The sequence below is a fragment of the Natrix helvetica genome, assembly GCF_964273705.1.
Source record: "Natrix helvetica genome assembly, chromosome: 1".
Lineage (NCBI taxonomy): Eukaryota > Metazoa > Chordata > Lepidosauria > Squamata > Natricidae > Natrix > Natrix helvetica.
Window position 1 is genome coordinate 358600292 of NC_138548.1, and position 18895 is coordinate 358619186.

General features: G+C 48.3%; 2 protein-coding genes across 2 annotated transcripts in view; one reads left to right on the top strand and one right to left on the bottom strand.

The window, feature by feature from the left end:
* LOC309397742 (uncharacterized protein) overlaps positions 1–18895 on the top strand; it is a 295216-nt gene that overhangs the window by 214223 nt on the left and 62098 nt on the right. The window lies entirely within an intron of this gene.
* Positions 1–18895, bottom strand: part of LOC309397281 (alpha-2-macroglobulin-like) — a 90333-nt gene that overhangs the window by 37955 nt on the left and 33483 nt on the right. The window contains exons 12-19 of the mRNA XM_081963152.1: positions 15489–15713; positions 13067–13130; positions 10200–10336; positions 8295–8444; positions 4924–5097; positions 3905–3974; positions 1746–1881; positions 93–321 (exon numbers count right to left, since the gene is read on the bottom strand). Coding sequence (XP_081819278.1) covers positions 93–321; positions 1746–1881; positions 3905–3974; positions 4924–5097; positions 8295–8444; positions 10200–10336; positions 13067–13130; positions 15489–15713 — 1185 coding nt within the window. The remainder of the gene's footprint in view (positions 1–92; positions 322–1745; positions 1882–3904; positions 3975–4923; positions 5098–8294; positions 8445–10199; positions 10337–13066; positions 13131–15488; positions 15714–18895) is intronic.

An 18895-nucleotide genomic window follows, 5' to 3' on the forward strand; every position in this document is an offset into this window, starting at 1 on the left:
CACGCCCACCATGGTCATGCCCAACCGCAACTGGGTAGAGAAACGGTTGCTAAAATTTTTGAATCCCACCCCTAGATGGAAGGGTTCCTCACCTGGATAGGGCGTTTGAGGTAGTTGTAGACAGTGGCCTTCAGGGTAAAGTCTTCTCCCCGTATTACGCTGTATGGCTGGGTGACTTCAACGAAGAACGGCTGGATGGCCTTGAGGAAGGTGGTTTGGGCCAGGCCGAAACCCACCGCTGGGGACAAGCAGAAGGCTCCTGCTCTCCAGTCTGTGATGGTGTCGGGAATGGTGACGGGCAGGGTGAGCTGGGTCTCACTGCTGAGGGAGGCAAGAGAAGCAGAGGGGAGGATGAATTTTCCCAAGCAATACAGGTAGTCCTCAACTAACGACCACCACCGCATGCCCAAAGTATATGTCGTTGAGCGAGAAATGTGTTAAGCGAGTCTGGCCCCATTTTATGACTTTCCTTGACACGTTTGCCAACGGAATCTCTGAAGTTATTAAATGAGCCACAGGGTCTTTAAGTGAATCTGGCTTCCCTGTCGACTTTGCTTGTCAGAAGGCCGCAAAGGCCGTGACCCCAGGACACAGCAACCGTCATAAATAGGAAGCAGTTGCCAAGCATCCAAATTTTGATCACGTGACCATGGGGGTATACTGAAACGGTCGCAAGTGTGAAAAATGGTCATGAGTCGCTTTTTTTCAGCGATGTTGTAAGTTTGAATGGTCCTTAACCAAACTGTTGTAAGTTGAGGACTCCCGGTATTTTCATGGCCTGACAAAGTGCGAAAACAACCAACTTATAACTGTCAAATTTAGTCACATTCAAAGTTACAACAGGACTGAAAAAAATAACTTGTGACCATTTTTCACAACTGTTGCAGCACCCCTGAGGTCAAAATTGGGATTCTGACTTGTATTTATGATGGTGGCCGTGTCCAAGGGTCATGTGATCTCCTTTTGTGATCCACTGACAAGCAGAGTACTGTACTTTTGGGAGTATAAGATGCAACTTTTTCCCTCAAAAAAGAGGGTGAAAATCTTATACACTGAATACAGCAATTTTGGCTTCCTGAAACCCTGCCTCCTTTCCAAAAATGGCCGTGCATAGCCTTTAGGAGGCTTCCAGAGTGTTCCTGGGGGCTGGGGAAGGCAGAAATGAGCAAAAAATGGGCGGTTTTTGCTCATTTTGCCCCCCAGCCCCCAGCAGCACTCTTTAAATCTCCTAAATGCTATTCATACCTTTTTTTTTTTTTGACAAAAAACGGGCCCGTTTTCGCAAAAAACGGGCTGTTTTTGGGAGGTCTGCAGAGTGCAAAACTTTTTTTTAAATTTTTTTAGTGCGTCTTCTACTCCGAAAAATACGGTAAGTGGGGGAAGCCAGATTCACTTAACAACCGGGTTACTAGCTTAACCCGCCCCCCAGTGATTCACTTAACAACTGTGGCAAGAAAGGTGATAAAATGGGGCAAAACTCCCTTAACAACGGTCTTGCTTAGCAGCAACAATTTTGGACTCCCTAATGGTTGTTAAGTTGAGATGGGCAGTTTGGAAATGTGACATATAAATAAATAAATATTGGTCATCCTCGACTTACGACTACCGACCACCAACCACCGAGGAGAGGCTCTTATCTATGAGTACATCTACAAATGTATACCGTATGTACTAGCAGCTGTAAGGTGTTAACATTTCTCCCTGAAGAGCTACCCATTCTACCAAACATAGAATCTTTGGATTACCCAAGAGATTTTAAGGACCATAGCCAGGTTTCTGGGAAGAAGCTCCGGACAGTTGTTTCCACTAATTCTGCGTTGTCCATGCTCATTTCTGCAAGTCTCGCGCCACCTGGACTGCTTGCCGAGTAGGCCACTGGGTCTGCAAAGAGAAACAGCTTGCATTTCTTCCACGCCTTTTGTATTTTAGCATCTCCAAGGTGTCCTTCAAGATGAATCAAGCAACCAACCAAGACTTATAATCTTTGATTGGTGATATGTCTTCAATTTGATTCTTATTCTTATCCTCTTATCCTTATCCTCACCCTCACCCTAATTTTTACATTAGCCAGGAGATCACAATGCTATTGTAGAGTCGCAATTTGGCTTGCCAATTTACCACCTCTGTTATAGGACACACTCGCATGCTTCCCAAGGTGTGCCACAGGAGGGTGAGCTTGTTTTACGAGTGGCTGCCTTACCCAAAGCCCCCTCCCTTCTTGGGAGGTGCCTCGCAAATGGGTGCTGCAACTGGGTAGGTTCAGAGCCAGCAGGAATCTGACTGCCCGCATGGAGCACCATCTCGTCTCCCCACCGAAGTGGTACCTAATTATCTACTCGCACAGAACATGCTTTTCAACTTTTAGGTGGGCAGAAGCTGAGGCGAGAGATGGGAGCTCACACAGTCACACGGTGTTAGGAATTAAACCACCATCTCCAGTATTGTTAAGCGACTGAGCCTTCGTGCTTTGTTTATTCTTACTGACTACATAGATCAGTGGGGCTCCAACCTTTTGGGCACCAGGACTGGTTTTGTGGAGAAAAGTTTTTCCCTGGACCGGAGGGGGTGTGGTTTTGCATGCTGCCTGCATATCGCAGAGCGGGCTTCGCTTGTTTGTGCCACCTGGTTGCTGGCATGCTACGAACCGATGCCGGTCCACAGACTGAGCATTGGGGACCCCTTACATAGATATTCTGCATGACAGGGTCCTCCAGTTTTTCTAACAGCCCCTCCATCACCCCTGTAACAGAGTCCATCCCCCTTGCTGCTTCTTGCACACATCTTCTCATTCCTTCCATCACCTTTCCTGGCATGAGAGTCTTCTCAAGAAAGCTAGGTTTTTATATAATATCATAGTTTGAGACGATCCTTTGTGCCCAAGTGAGAACTTGGAATTGATTTACTCAATGATTCATCCGGGGGTGGGCTGCTACGAGTTCGCCCGGGTTCGGGAGAACCCTTTGCTAACGTTATGGCCGGTTCGGAGAACCTCCAAATCCCATCTCTGGCTGGCCCCGCCCTGCCCGCCCTGCCTCACCCCTCTCACTCCGCCCCTCCCCTCCCTGGAGTCTCCACACAACCCAGTAAGTACAGGGCAGTGGTGGGTTCCTGCCGGATCGCACCGGATCGCGCGCTCCCTTTCGGCGCTGAACCCGGAAGTACGTTCTGGCCCCGCCCCTGGCGACGGGACGACGCTTGCCTGCGCTCCACCAGCTCGGCTGGGACCAGAGATGTTTCCTCAGCGGAGCGGAGCGCCTGAAAGGGACGCAGGCTCAGCCTGCCAGGCTGCCACCGCTCCACTGAAGACATTGCTGAGCAGAGAAGCGTCTCCGGTCCCAGCCGAGCTGGTGGAGCGCAGGCAAGCGTCGTCCCGTCGCCAGGGGCGGGACCAGAATGTACTTCCGGGTTCAGCGCCGAAAGGGAGCGCGCGATCCGGTGCGATCCGGCAGGAACCCACCACTGGTACAGGGCCCAGACAGAGGGGGAGAAACAGGCCTCTCATGGGAAGAGATTTTTGCCCTCCCAGCGGCTCGAGAAAAGCCTCCGGAGCCTGGGGAAGGTGAAAACATCCCCCCCCCCAGCATGGTGCAGGAGGCTGGGTAGGCCACGCCCACCATGGCCACGCCCACCCAGCAAGCAGGCAGAGAGCCTGTTGCTGAAATTTTTGAAGCCCACCCCTGGATTCGTCCGTTTGTTTTGTTAGCTGTCCTCAGGACTCTCATCCAACACCAGAGGCGTCAAGAGACTTCCTATCCTGCCTCATCTTATAGACACAAAGAAGAGACGGGGCTTTAATGGCGCTGTTGTAGAACCTATCTTGAATTTTTTGCTCTTCAAGTGCAATCAATAAATAATTAGAGGAGTCCCCCCACTTCCACCCTATCAGTCCCCTTCAGATTCTTACAGATATCTGGCCTGCTGCAAACATTAGGCTTGTATATCTGGGCACTGGTAAATGTCTTGAAACCGATGTCCTGTAAAATGAGCAGAAATTGACCATGAAATAATACAGAAAGCATGTAAAAGACCCTTCCCTCCTCTCCCTTTCTCTCTACCCTTCGATCTGTCCATCTGTCCAGTGAATGCCCCAACACTGGAAGTCTTTAAGAAGATGTTGGATAGCCATTTGTCTGAAACGGTATAGGGTTTCCTGCCTAGGCAGGGGGTTGGACTAGAAGACCTCCAAGGTCCCTTCCAACTCTACTATTGTATTGTATTGTATTATCTATATCATCCATCTCTAATCCACTTGGAGTGCTATAACAAAGTGGTTAGAAAATAAAGATGGATGTGACAATGCACCCTTTCCATTCTGAGAATGTGCCAGAAACATAACAACACTCCCTTCTTACCACCCTAGTATAATCCCTTAATTCAGGGTAGAATCTGGGTGGCTGGATGGAGCTGAGCATTTACTGGCTGGATGCCCTTCCTGATGCCACGTGAAGTTTGCAGTAGATATATTTTCCTTTCTAAGAGAGAAGCCACTGATGCCACTTCCTAGGATTGAATTCTCAACCTTCCGAGTAGGAGGCGAGTGTCTTCACCACTAGGCCACCATAGAGGGTCGATGTGTCAAAACCTTACAAAATTATGACACCAAGGCTGGGAATCAGCCCACCGTAATGAAAACCCAGCCCTCTTCAGCATGAGGTTGATCCCCAACTGTCCCCCACTTTTTCTTCTTGATGGGATTATCTCAGAATGTTCAATTGGTGTATTTTTTTGTTTATTTCTTTTTTTTTTTTAAAGCCCCCATTTTCGCTCATTTTCATCTTTTGTTTATTAAGTATTTTTTCTTTTTAAAAAAATACCTTCTTTGCTCTTGGGGTGGAGCCTAAAATGCCTGATTTTTTTTCTAACAACTCCCAGAGGGAAATTCCAAGTTCTGCCAAGAGTTTGGGGAGTGGGGAGGGGGCTTACCCTGAGAACTGTATAGGCGTCACCTTCGCCGTAAGAATAGGTATCAGTCTGGTAGCGAATTCCATCCACAATGATCTTTCTGGGGGGCACGCAGGGGTTCGTGTCGGGGTCTTCCAAGTTCTCACTTTTGTAGTAATAGCCCCTGAGGTCTGTCAAAGGCAGTAGGTCATAAACCTGAAAATAATGGACACCCAGTTCAATAAAGGTAATTCCTCGATGTATGACCAGAGGTGGGATTCAGCCAGTTCAGACCAGTTGGGGTGAACCAGATGTTAATTTTGCATCTGGTTCATCGAACCAATAGTTGGAAGGACTGGCTCGCCCCGCCCACTCCTCCCCTCCCCGCCCAGGAATCCGCATTAATCATGCCAGGTAAGTGCTGGGAAGGTGAAAAATGGGCCGCCTGGAAATTCCGGAAGTTCAGAAACAGGTCTGTTTCTGGCCTCTAGAGGGCCTCCGAAGCCCGGAGAACGCCGTCTTTGCCCTCCTGTAGGCTCGAGGAAAGCCCCTGGTGCAGGAGGCCGAGTAGGCCATGCCCAATAGCCACGCCCCCGTGGCCACACCCACCCAGCAACCAGGCAAGAGGACCAGTTGCTAAAATGTTTCAATCCCACCCCTGCTTATGACCAACTTCCCCCTTGACTTTGCTTGTCAGAATGGCTGGCAATGAAGGTCTCAAAGGGCGAATCGCACATCGGACGCTGCGTGCAAGCCAGTTGCCCAAATTGCACTCATGTGACCTTCGGGATGCTGCAACAGCCACAGTTTCAACAACCTAGTTACCTGCGGGATCGCATCCTGCCCCATACATCCCTGCGACCAATCCGCTTGCACAGAGAGGGACTTCTCCAGGTGCCGTCCACTAAACAGTGTCGGGGGGCAACGCCTAGGAGCAGAGCCTTCTCTGTGATGGGCCCAGCCCTGTGGAATGACCTCCCCCTTGACATCAGGATTACCTCCGATCTCCGCTCCTTCCGTGTAAAGCTCAAGACCCACCTCTTTCAATTAGCTGGCCTGGCTCAACCATAGTTTTATCCCATTCCTCCTGACAGTCTTTTTAAATTTGTAATTTTAACTGAGGGTATTTTAATTGTTAATTTTAATTCTATTACTACTATTGTATGCATTTAACGATTGTTACCTCCTCCGTGTACGTGTATGTGTTTGTATGTATGTGTATATGTATTGTATGTATATGTATATATGTATGGGTTTTTATTGTACGCCGTCCCGAGTCCTTTTGGAGAGGGAGCGGCTAACAAATTAAATTTATTCTATTCTATTCTAACTGGTCTGAAGTCCCCTTTTTCCGCAGCATTGTAACTTCAAATAGTCACTAAATGAGTTGTCCGTAAGGGAGGCCTTTTTGTGTACACAAAATGGCTGCCAACATTGTCTGATCTTCCGTTTGCCTGCCAAAGGAGGTGGGCAACAATTGCTCTTGCCAAAATGTAAGGTTTAGACAGTAAGATTTATTTTATTTTCACATTAAAGTTTGTTTTCATTAGAACATGTTCTCGGGTTTCATTTTCTGCTCGTTCAGAGATATGCTTCTTGGAAGGGCTGACGATCCGCACCCCGTTAATCGAAGGTGGGGGGAAACTTCCCCTCCTTCACAAACATGATCCTAGTGAACATCAAACTTGCAGTCCCAGAAGTCATATTTCTTTCTTCCTTGCATCTCTCCCTCCATTTCTTACCCCTTCCTTCCTTCCTTTCTTCCCTCCCTCTCTCCCTTCCCTCCCCCTTCCTTCCTTCCTTCCTTCCTTCCTTCCTTCCTTCCTTCCTTCCTTCCTTCCTTCCTTCCTTCCTTCCTTCTTTTCCTTCCACTTCTGATGAACCTTCCAGATCCCTATGAGGCTGCCAATTAACCTGATTCATTTTTTCCCCTCTTTTTTTCCAGACAGCATATTTGCTTTAAATGATTGGATGGCTGACACTATCGTGTTTTGTTAGCCAAAAATGCTTGTGCGTTCAATGCAGCTGCTCCTTTGCTTTTACAGCACAGCAGCCAAAATTGTTCTAAAAGGGAAATTCAGGGGAGGGTCCCCCTGTTCCGATGGAGGATGGCCGGCAGCTCAGTCAACCAGTGGGAAGAGATCCTGAGAACAATTAACCAGTAGAACGGCTTGCCTCCTGAAGTTGTGGCTGCTAACATCACTGGAGGTTTTTAAGAACAGACTGGACAGACATTTGTCTGCAAGGGTACAGGGTCTCCTGCTTCATCAGGGGGTCGGACTAAAAGACCTCCAGGGTCCCTGCCAGTTCTGTTATTGTGGGGCCATCGCCTGTAGGGCTCGAGGATTTGCAGTCAGAGGTGGTATACAGCCGGTTCTGACCGGTTCTGGTGAACCAGTAGCGGAAATTCGAAGTAGTTCGGAGAACCGGCAAATATAACCTCTGGCTGGCCCCGCCCCATCTATTCTCTGCCTCCTGAGTCCCAGCTGATCGGCTGGGTCTTCTTTTGTTGCCTGCACAGCAGAACGGAGCTGGAAAGCAAGTTAGTGGAGTGAGGAGGGAATGGGAATTTTACAGTAATGCAATGCTCTTTACATGGGGCTGCCCTTGAAGAGCACCCGGAGGCTTCAGCTGGTCCAGAATGCGGCCGCACGGGTTGTCATGGGGGTACCTAGGTGCTCCCATGTCACACCCCTTTTAGGCGGCCTGCACTGGTTGCCGGTTGTTTTCCGGGTGCGATTCAAGGTATTAATTATGACCTTTAAAGTGCTCCATGGCTTAGGCCCAGGGTACCTGCGAGACCACCTACTGCCACCAGTAGCCTCCCACCGTCCAGTGCGATCCCACAGAGTTGGCCTCCTCAGGGTGCCGTCGGCCAGACAGTGTCGGCTGGTGACCCCCAGGGGGAGAGCCTTCTCTGTGGGAGCGCCTTCCCTCTGGAATGAGCTGCCCCCGGAGCTTCGCATAATCCCTGACCTCCGGTCCTTCCGACACGCCCTAAAAAGTTGGCTTTTCCAGCAAGCTGGCCTGGCCTGTTAATTTTAACTCATTTTTAAATGTATTGTCTTATAAATTCGGTTTGTTTGTTTTTTGGATATGTATTTAATTTCTTTTTAACTTTTGGGATGTGTGTTTTTTAATGCTGTACGCCGCCCTGAGTCCTTTGGGAGAAGGGCGGCATATAAATCCAATAAAAACAAAACAAAACAAACAAACAAACAGTATCCTTCCCCTGGAGTGGGGTGAAAAATGGAGATTTTACAGTATCATTCCCCTGCCACGCCCATCAAGCCACACCCACCAAGCCACACCACGCCCACTAAGCCACACCCACAGAACCGGTAGTAAAAAAAAAAATTGAATCCCACCACTGTTCGCAGCCCTCCAAGACCTGGATGGCAATTTGGCCTCACCGTTCGAGCGGAAAGTTCAGCTTCAGGCTTCAGAAGGAAGACGCTCTCGTCAACCGCGTGGATGGCACAGAGGGAGTTCTGGGCAGCAGCAAGATGGAGATTGATTTGACTGCCGGGCAGGCCTTCGCGCTCAGCAAATCGCAGGTTTACCTGAGCGACAGAAAACAGCAGTGATGTTCTGACGGAGGCTTCCCAAGAGCATGAAGCAAACAAAAACCCCTTGTATTAATTGACTGTGAATTCTGCTCATTCACATCCAGCGAAGTCTTTCGAGGGAGGATTTACAGTCACAGACCTTGGAGAATCACGAACCAATGAAGCGAACTAATGGTCTCCTGCAAACTCCCCTCCCCTTTCCCTTTTATTTCCTCTGGGAGGGGCCATTCATCGTCCACCTGTGGCCTTACTCCATAGTCGACCCCTGTTCTTTAGCTGTTCCCTTCATCTGGCAACTCTGCGCATGCGCACACTGGGAACAGGCTCCAGCTGTTCTTCTGCCTCACTGATGTCTGACTCTGAAGGCAGCTGATAACTGGCACATGGCTGTGGCCCCCTCTCTGCGTCCGACACAGAGCCCTCATCAGAGCCTTCCCCAGACTCTGAAGACTGGCCCATGTTCCTCCCCAACCTCTCCACTGTCTGAATCGGCTGCCAGCTCTACTGGTGAATTCACAACAGGTGAATTCACTGCCACAATGACAGCAAAATCACCCTGAAACATGCTTCTCCTCTAGGATTGTCCCCAACCAATTTTTGTCATCAGGCACAAGACCTTTGCCTGTTGCTTTTTGAACACACACACACACACACACACACACACACACACGCACACACCATTGCAAATGCTGGCTGAAGAGCCCCTGCCCCAAAACCTTTCCTTCTCCATTTAACCCGAAAGAGGGGAGAAGGGGAAAGCGTTAAAAAGATTGAGGGAAAAATCTTGTAGCCGGAATCTAGAATAAAGCTTAAAAAGAAGAAAACACGTCAATCTCTTTGCAAAGGGGAGGAGAAGGTGCAAGATGGTGGCAACTCTTCTAAAGGGGATTGTGAGAAGTTTTATATCCAAATGTATTTTTATGCTTTATACTACCATCTTCTCTTAAAATATTAACAGAATCCACTGGTCTGAGAACCAGTGTCTCCACTAAATAATTGACAGTCCAGCTGAAACAAAATTAATCAACAAAAATTAGCAAACTTCCTAAAAACCCTCAATCCACCAACCCATATATGAAAGGATGAGGTCTGCAAGCATGGAGTTAATTAAATTAGGTCTCCCAAAGGAACTGCATATTCACAAGAATAAACACACTCACACGCACACACCATCCTATAATCAGGACATAGGCACCCCTGAGAAGCTCCCCCTATTAAACTCTGCTGCTGTACCCCGTTTCTCTGCAGCCTGTCCCTAAAGCCAAACTGTTTTGCTTTTAGGAATGGACTTCCGGGTTGCCCGTAGGGCCCTTTTTCACCCTCCAAATGGTCCCGGAGGCTTCCCTGAAGCCTCTGGAGGACGAAAAATGGCCCAACGGGCAAACCAGAAGTCCGTTCCCAAACTTCCGGTTTGTGTGTTGGACCATTTTCGCCCTCCCCAGGCTCCTCGGAAGCCTCTGGAGCCTGGGGAGGGTGGAAAATGGCTCCATCTCGTGCGTATACGTCCCTCATCTCCCCCCACTTTGGGCACGCAATGGCAAAAAGGTGTATAAGGGAGGTTGGATTAGAAGACCTCCAAAGTCCCTTCCAACTCTGTTATTCCATTACTGTTAGGCCTGTCTTAGCAACAGGCTGGTAATCAGAGGGAGGTTCCTCAGTGAAGCTATGTCTCTGCAAGTGGTAAATGGGGGTCTGGGCTCTGGAGCATTTTTGGAGCAAGGTATGGATGAATCCTGTTGGCACCCCTACCTTATTTGTGAAACAGGACTCCACAGGGAAATCGGCAGAGTGCGCCACAAGTTCTCCGTTATCCAAAATTGTGTACACGAGCAAGCGAGCCAAAGGAGCGGTCTTGATATCCACCAGGAGGTCCAAGTTGAATGTTCCTGGTTAAAGAACAGACATTTTCAGGGAAACGGCAAAGAATTAAGGCCACGGTGATCCATTGCAAAGTTTTTGCTTAAAGACATTTGGCTTCTCATCCAAGGAAGAGTCTTCAAGCAAGAAGAAAAAGAAAGTCCAGTTGCCTTTTGAAAAAACACCTTTGGGACAAGTAAACGATGCCCCAGTCAAGGAACTGCGGAAAAAAGCTAACAGAAAACAGCCCAACCAAAGAAGCTCTGGGACCATCCCAGGGGTGGGTTCCTGCCAGTTCTAACCTCTCCTATAGAAGAGGTTCCACAAATCTACAGTGCCGTTTAGAACCAGTTCCAGCTCCCTCCCCCCGCCGGTCCCCACATCATCAAGATGAAGAGCGAGAGGAGGAATTCTGGGAGTTGACGTCCACAAGTCTTAAAGCTGTCAACTTTGAACACCCCTGGGTTTTTTTTTCTAAAGGGTTAGGGGTGCGAAGGTCTTGTAACTTGACAGGTTTAAAACTTGCGTGCTTCAAATGCCAGAGTTTCTATGCCAACATTTTGATTGCTAAGCAAGAGCGTTGTTAAATGAGTTTCACCACATTTCGCAAGTTGGCCATGCCCACCCAGTCACATGGCTGGCAAGCCACTCCCACTTGGTCACATGGCTGGCAAGCCACTCCCACAAAGCAGGCCACACCTACAGAAGAGGTTCTAAAAAATTTTGAAACCCACCACTGGACCAACCCCACCAACACTGACAAGGCAAGCTACTAGAATATATAGTAGCTGCCAGCAAACCCCGCTCCCTAGTAGCACTGATGACGTTACCTAATATGGGCAGTGAAACGTCTGCATAAAAACAACCAAGCTCAGAGAGCACCAAGGATGCCTCATTTTAACTCTGAGCTACAAACATTCTCCTTTATTGGTATGATTACGTCTGCATGTCACCCAGGCTGCAATCTCAGCAAGGATCCCTTCAAATGCATTCTGTAGATATTTCGGTGAAATATTCATGTAACTGAGATACGGATTAATAAAAGTTCACAGAACCTGCCTGCGTGAATTTATCTTCCATTGACATAATGGCCAGCAATAAATTTTGGAATGCGCTCTTCCAATTAGCGTGGCAGCAGGGGTGGGCTGTTGGGGGTTCGCAGCGGTTCGTGAGAACCTCTAGCTAAGATTCTGTGCAGTTCAGAGAACCCCCAAATCCCACTCCTGGCTGGCCCCGCCCACCCTTCCCCTCCTAGGAGTCCCCACTGAGGGGCAAATAACATGGGCTTTGTTATTTGTTAACTGTTGTGGCCCAGCAGGATCCGGTTGAGCTGCTGGTGGACTTGGATAGCGAGGAACCATATGAGTCTGCCCTGGACGATGTGGAGGACCCTGTGCAGGGTTCAGACTCAGAGCAGGGACCAGAGAGGCTGGCTGGCCACCAGGAGGCGCCTGAGGCATGGAGCAGTGGGGAGGATCAAAGGCAGTTTGTCCCTGATGCTAGATGGAGAAGGGCTGAGAAACGGAAGCAGCAACTCCGTAGGCAGACTCACAGAAGATGATTAAGCACAGGTGGTTGTGGATTGGTGCCTCCCAAGAGAGATTATAGGTGAGGCGTTGGGAGGGGACATTTGCAGGAAACAACCGTTCAAATTAGTAGTTAAGAAAATCTATGTATTCTAGCCGTGTCTGCTCGTTTGGATTATCTGCGGTGCTTCATTCGAAATTATCTGGGTTGCTTTTCTGAACGTGAGTTGTCTGGGCCCTCAGCCAAAGGATTTCTAATCTCAGTAATTAAACAGTGGCAAACAGCCAAGCCTGTGTTCTGGTTTATTCACAGGTGTGGAGAGGGGGGTCAGAACAGTTAACTAATATAGTTACTTTGTATTTTAATCTGATTTATATTCTTTCTTTTAAAGTGATGTTCAAGATTTACTAGCGTTTAACATTCCTCAACTGATAAAACAAGATGGAGACTAGGTCCAGATAAGAAAAGTTTGTTAGTACAAATTGAGGTCTGGCTTATCTGTTGTGAACCCTAAACCACCTTTCTCCTTACAATTTAGTCCCCTTCAGACCTCATTTTAATAAACATGTATGCTATTATCTTGTCCAATCAACTTTCCTCTTTCAGGTTTCTTTGTTATGTTAACTATAAAAGGGGGTGTAAGCTAAAGATCTGGGTTCCCTCTTTGAATGAGGAATCCCTTTTGTCTCAATATTCTGATAAATTGTAATAAAATGATCCTCCCGTCTCGGTTTGTCTCATTGGAAAATACGCACACCGAGCCACGAGCCTGAAAAAGCCATATTTGGCCATCACCACACAGCCCATTTTGGACGCGAGTGCAGGGCTCATGTGGAGGGGGGAAAATGGACCTACAGAAAGTTCCGGAAGGCAGAAAACGGGCCTGGGGAAGCTGTTTTCGCCCTCCTGGAGGCTCGAGGAAAGCGTCTGGAGCCCAGGGAGGGCAAAAATGCCCCCACCACCACCACCGTGGTGCAGGAAGCTGACTAGGCCACGCCCACCATAGCCACACCCACCCAACAACCAGGCAGAAAACCCCTTGTTAAAAGTTTTGAAGCGCACCCCTGCATGGCAGGCAAAACGTCTTTGGAGATGAGATTCCATTAGCATTTCGGGCAAAAATAAAAAAAGGGAATAAGAGGCTAATTCATTCATCCGTTCATTCCCAAAGGAAAATGGGTGGAGGGAAAGCGGGAAGAGAAGGGGGGAACGTGTTTTGTTTTGTTTTTTACCTTTATTGTGGTTTTCTTTCAAGGGATGTGTACCTGTCGTCACAATATCCCCTCTGGACATCACCTTCGTGGGGGGGGAGGGAGAAGAAAAGGATTTATTGTCAAGAGCTCTACAGTTGGACAGGATCAAAATACAGAGTTGGAAGGGACCTTGGAGGTCCTCTAGTCCAACCCCCTGCTTAGGCAGGAAACCCTATACCCGTGGTGGCGAACCTCTGACACGTATGCCAGAGGGGGCACGCAGAGCCCTCTCTGTGGGCACGTGCGCCGTCGCCAGCTGCTCTATGCGCGCGTCGGCCAGGAGGCCTTCGCATGTGCCATCGCGCCAGAAATCTGAAAACCATGTGGCTGCTGCATGAATGCTCACCAGCCAGCTGGTCTTTGAGTTTCCGGCACTCAAGCGCGCATGCTCCGTTTTGGGCACGGTGCCGAAAAGCTTTGCCATCGCTGCCTTATACCATTTAGTACCATTGTCACTTTGAATAGTCACTAAACGAATGGTAGTAAGTCAAGGACTACCTGCATAAATAAGAGCACCAATGTAAAGGAGCATTTCCCCTTTAATGGGTAGCAGACGTAGGAAGAACATGATTGATTTATCGTAATTCCCTGGCTTGTTCTGTGCCAAAAAATAAAATCCAAAGTATCCTCCAGTGACGTGCAGTCAGGTGAGGCAAGTGAGGCACAGCCTAACCTCTCATCATCAGGGCAGCGAGTCATTCGATGGGAAACTTGCCTTTTGGGAGGAATAACCCAGCTCGGCTCCCGCTTTCGATCTGCCGCCCAACGACCGAACGGAGAAGCAAAGAGGCAGGAGAGACAAAGCAGGAGCCAAGCCGAGTCATTCCTTCCAAGAGGCAAGTTTCCTATCGAATGACTCGCTGCCCTAGACTCGAGGCTCCAGTCCAGCCTGCGGTGCTTGCAGCCCCCGCCAGCTCCTCCAGGGACTCCCAAGCTTGGCACCAGAGAGCCGCCGCGAGAGAGGCCGGCCAGGTTGCCTGGGCAGCGGCAGAGGTTCCCTTTGTTCTTTCGGGCGCGGGAAGCGGGGGGGAAAGAGGCTTCCTCCGCTCCGTCCGCTCCCCACCTGCGCTGCCCTCGCTCGAAAAGCGCGCCCCAGATTCCACGCAGCTCTGGCAGGCGGTGCTGTGGCCGAATCCCAGGGCGGGGGGCGGCAGGTCGCAACTGAGCATGCCTGACTGTGGAATTCTGGGAGTTGAAGTCCACAAGTCTAAAAAAATTGCTGCCTCACCAGCTATAAACCTCACCGCACGTCACTGGTATCCTCATCACCTTATTTATCTACTTACCAAAACAAGGAAGGCCCATCAATTAGTTAAGGGAGAATGGCCAGATGTGGGCTGAAAATTATTTAATTCTTTTTCCCATCTTATGGGAAAGATTTTACCGTACTTTTCTGAGTATAAGACGCACCCCCCCCAAAAGAAGGTGAAAATTTGGGTGCATCTTATACACTGAATGTAGCCAAAAACGCAAGGCACAGAGGAGGCGATGGTCTGTGGCAATCCCTGCAGCCTGAAACAGCTGATTGGGGGGTATTCTGGGAGGCAGATCCACCCGCCAATCAGCTGCTCGTGCGTAATCAGGCTGCAATACTGTGCTGAAGCTGAGCTGGCTGTTCGCTATTTGCTGCAAGGACGTGTCACAGTTTGCAGCGGCAATGACATCTAGAAAGCACACACAAGTAACTGATTCAGCAGGATTCAATAACTTTTCTTTATATATAAAATATAATACATTAAGTAAATATCTAAAACCAAAAGCAGGTTTTCCAAGGTGGTAGTTCAGCAGAGAAGTTTCACTTTCAATTTTAGTTTCAGATATCAGCACAGCTTTAGTACAGAACAAGCCACGCCCTGGCTCCTTGCTGTCTCCTTCCTTGTTGCTCACACAGCCCTCAACTCTCTCACACACTGACAGGACGCTGGCCAGATCAATACCATGGATGCTCTTAGGCAGAATTTTTCTTTCTTATTTTCCTCCCCAAAAACTAAGGTATGTCTTATGCTCCAGAGTGTTTTATACTCCGAAAAATATAGTAATCCTTTTTCCCATCTTATCACTATCTGGAGTTTTCCAACTGAGATCTGAAAGTCCTACATCAGAGGTGGGAAACAATGGCCGCTTTCTGACTTGTGGACTTCAACTCCCAGAATTCCTGAGCCAGAAGTGGATGGCTCAGGAATTCTGGGAGTTGAAGTCCAAAAGTCATAAAAGGCCCATCATTCCCCATCCTTGTCCTACATGATCCATCAACCTTTATGGAAAAAACACCAGAGTATGTTTCCCCACATCTCTCTTGTACCATACTACCACCTTGCTGAACTTTACTCCTCAGATACTCCCTCCCTCTTCCTCCCTCGGCCTTTGTGAGTGAAATAAAGGCCAGTTTGTTCATACTTACCAAGTAGTGGAAGACGACTTGTTTGTCCTTTATGACCTCTGAATTGAGAACATAATGGACCGGGACGACTGCATGTTGCCCGCAGCTTAGTGTGCCAGGAAGCCGTTGAATTTTGAGGTAACTTTGACTTGGAGAATAGAAACGTGATGCTGAGAAGTAGCCAGTTTGGTGTTGAGGGGAGACCCAGTTCGAATCATAGCAGTGAGTTTCTTTTTCATAAGTTGCCTGGCAAAGAAGAGGAAGGAAACCAATTGTCATCATCATCGTAATTGGCTGACCTTCGTAACTGCCTGACCAACCGCACTCAATGTGTAGTCCTGAATGGAAATGCATCTACATGGAGGGAAGTATGCAGTGGAGTACCCCAAGGCTCTGTTTTAGGCCCAGTACTCTTCAACATCTTCATCAATGATTTGGATGAGGGGATAAATGGGGAACTCATCAAATTTGTAGATGACACCAAACTGGCAGGAATAGCCAACACTCCAGAAGATAGGCTTAAGATACAGAAGGATCTTGACAAACTTGAACATTGGGCACTATCTAATAAAATGAAATTCAATGGTGAAAAGAGTAAGGTTCTACACTTAGGCAACAAAAACGAAATGCACAGGTACAGTATAGGTGGTACCTTGCTCAACAGTAGTAACTGTGAAAGGGATCTTGGAGTCCTAGTGGACAACCATTTAAATTATGAGCCAGCCGTGTGCAGCAGCTGCCAAAAAAGCCAACACAGTTCTAGGCTGCATCAACAGAGGGATAGAATCAAGATCGCGTGAAGTGTTAATGCCACTTTATAATGCCTTGGTAAGGCCACACGTGGAATACTGCATTCAGTTCTGGTCGCCACGATGTAGAAAAGATGTGGAGACTCTAGAAAGAGTGCAGAGAAGAGCAACAAAGAGGATTAGGGGACTGGAGACTAAAACATATGAAGAACGGTTGCAGGAACTGGGTATGTCTAGTTTAATAGAAAGAAGGACTAGGGGAGACATGATAGCAGTGTTCCAATATCTCAGGGGCTGCCACAAAGAAGAGGGAGTCCAACTATTTTCCAAGGCACCTGAGGGTAGAACAAGAAGCAATGGGTGGAAACTAATCAAGGAGAGAAGCAACTTAGAACTGAGGAGAAATTTCCTAACAGTTAGAACAATTAATCAGTGGAACAGAAATTGCCTCCAGAAGTTGTGAATGCCCCAACACTGGAAGTCTTTGAGAAGATGTTGGATAGGCATCTGTCTGAAACGGTATAGGGTTTCCTGCCTAGGCAGGGGGTTGGACTAGAAGACCTCCAAGGTCCCTTCCAACTCTGCTATTGTATTGTATTGTATCTACACTGGACAGTTGAAGAAAAAAGGGCACTGGGAGAATATCTGAAAGACAGTGAAGACGATGCCCTGAAGCTAGCATACCATGAAGGCTCTCTGGGTATTGGAGAGTCCAAACTGGCCTTCAAGAAAGACCAGATGAAGGCTAGAAAAGAGATATGGCAAGGCAAAGCATCACATGGCCAATACATTTTTTAAAAAATAGCCAGTATAGCAGATAATAACAGTATCTGGCAATAGCTAAGAGCAGGAAAGTTGACGAGAGAGAACTAATTCTAGCTGCACAAGACCAAGCCTTAAAGACAAATACAGGCAGTCCTCAACCTATGACCACAACCGAGCCCAAAATTTATGTTGCCAAGTGAGAAATTTGTTAAGTGAGTTTTACCCCATTTTAGGACTTTTCTTGCCCTATTTCTTAAGGGAATCATTGCAGTTCTTAAATTAGTAACCCGGCCGTTAAGTGAATCTGGATTCCCCATTGATTTTCCTTGTCAGAAGGTCTCAAAAGGGGATCGCGTTATAACCCCCCCCTCCGCCGGGGACACTGCGACCGTCATAAATGTGAGTCAGTTGTCAAGCATCCAAATGTAAATCACATGACCGTGAGGATGCTAGAATGGTCGCGGGTTTGAAAAATGGTCGTAAGTCACTTTTTTCAGTGTCGCCATAACTTTGAATAGTCACTAAATGAACTGTTGTAAGTCAAGGACTCCCTGTATAGACAAAGCCATAGTTGAGAAGACGTAACAAAGAACAGGGTTGCGGTGGCTCAGAGGGATGTGGTGGCTCAGTGGCTAAGATGCTGAGCTTGTCGATCAGAAAGGTCGGCATTTCGGAGGTTCGAATCCCTAGTACCGCATAATGGAGCGAGCTCCCGTTACTTGTCCCAGCTTCTGCCAACCTAGCCGTTCGAAAGCATGTAAAAAAATGCAAGTAGACAAATAGGAACCACCTTTGATGGGAAGGTAACAGCGTTCTGGGCGCCTTCGGCATTTAGACATGCCGGCCACATGACCACGGAGACGTCTTCGGACAGCGCTGGCTCTTCGGCTTTGAAACGGAGATGAGCACCGCCCCCTAAAGTCGGGAACGACTACCACATATATGCGAGGGGAACCTTTACCATTACCTTTATGAACTATTAACCTGTGACAAGTATAATCACCTTCATTCATGTTGTGAGCTGTTACATTGTACTGGGCATGCTCTTTAAATGCTTGATGACTCAAGTAATGTTGGCTAACTTTATATACGTATCGTTCAAACATATTTCTCCCATTTCTAAGAATCTTCTCACCTTGTACCTGTGGGAGACTTATCTTTTTATAAATAGGTAAAGGTAAATGTTTAATTGTGTCCAATTCTAGGGGGCAGAGTGTTCAGATCCATTTCTCAGCCGAGGGAGCCTGGGTTATCTGAAGGTATTTCTACGCTCATGTGGCCAAAGTGACTATATATCGAGGTGCATGGAATGTTGTTACCTTCCACCAAAATGGTACCTATTGATCTACTTGCATTTTGTTGGAGACAGGAACAGGAGCTCATCCCGTCACTCAGCGCTCGGGTCTTGAACCCTGGTTGCCAGCTTTCCAGCTGACAAGCTCAAAGTCTTCAACCACAGAGCCATTGCGCCCCCCTCTTATTCAGAGGTGGGCTGCTGGGGGTTCGCAGGGGTTTGGGGGAGAACCTCTAGCTAAGATTCGGTACAGTTCGGAGACCCCCCCCAAATCCCACTCCTGGCTGGCCCCGCCCACCCCTCCCCTCCCAGGAGTCCCCACGCGGCCTGTTTTAAATGCAGGTAAGTGAAGGACGCGCGCAGAGGCTTGGGGAAGGTGAAAAATGGGCCTATTGGAAGTTCGGGAAGGTGAGAAACGGGTCCATTTCGGGCCTCCAGAGGGCCTCCGGAACCTAAGGAGGTTGTTTTCACCCTCCCAGAGGCTCGAGGAAAGTCTCTGGAGCCTGAGGAGGGCAAAAAATCCCCCTTCCGCCGTGGTTCAGGAGTAACCGGGCAAAGAACTCCTTGCTAAAAATTTTGAAGCCCACCCCTACTCTTATTGTAAGTAAAAAGTACCTTCC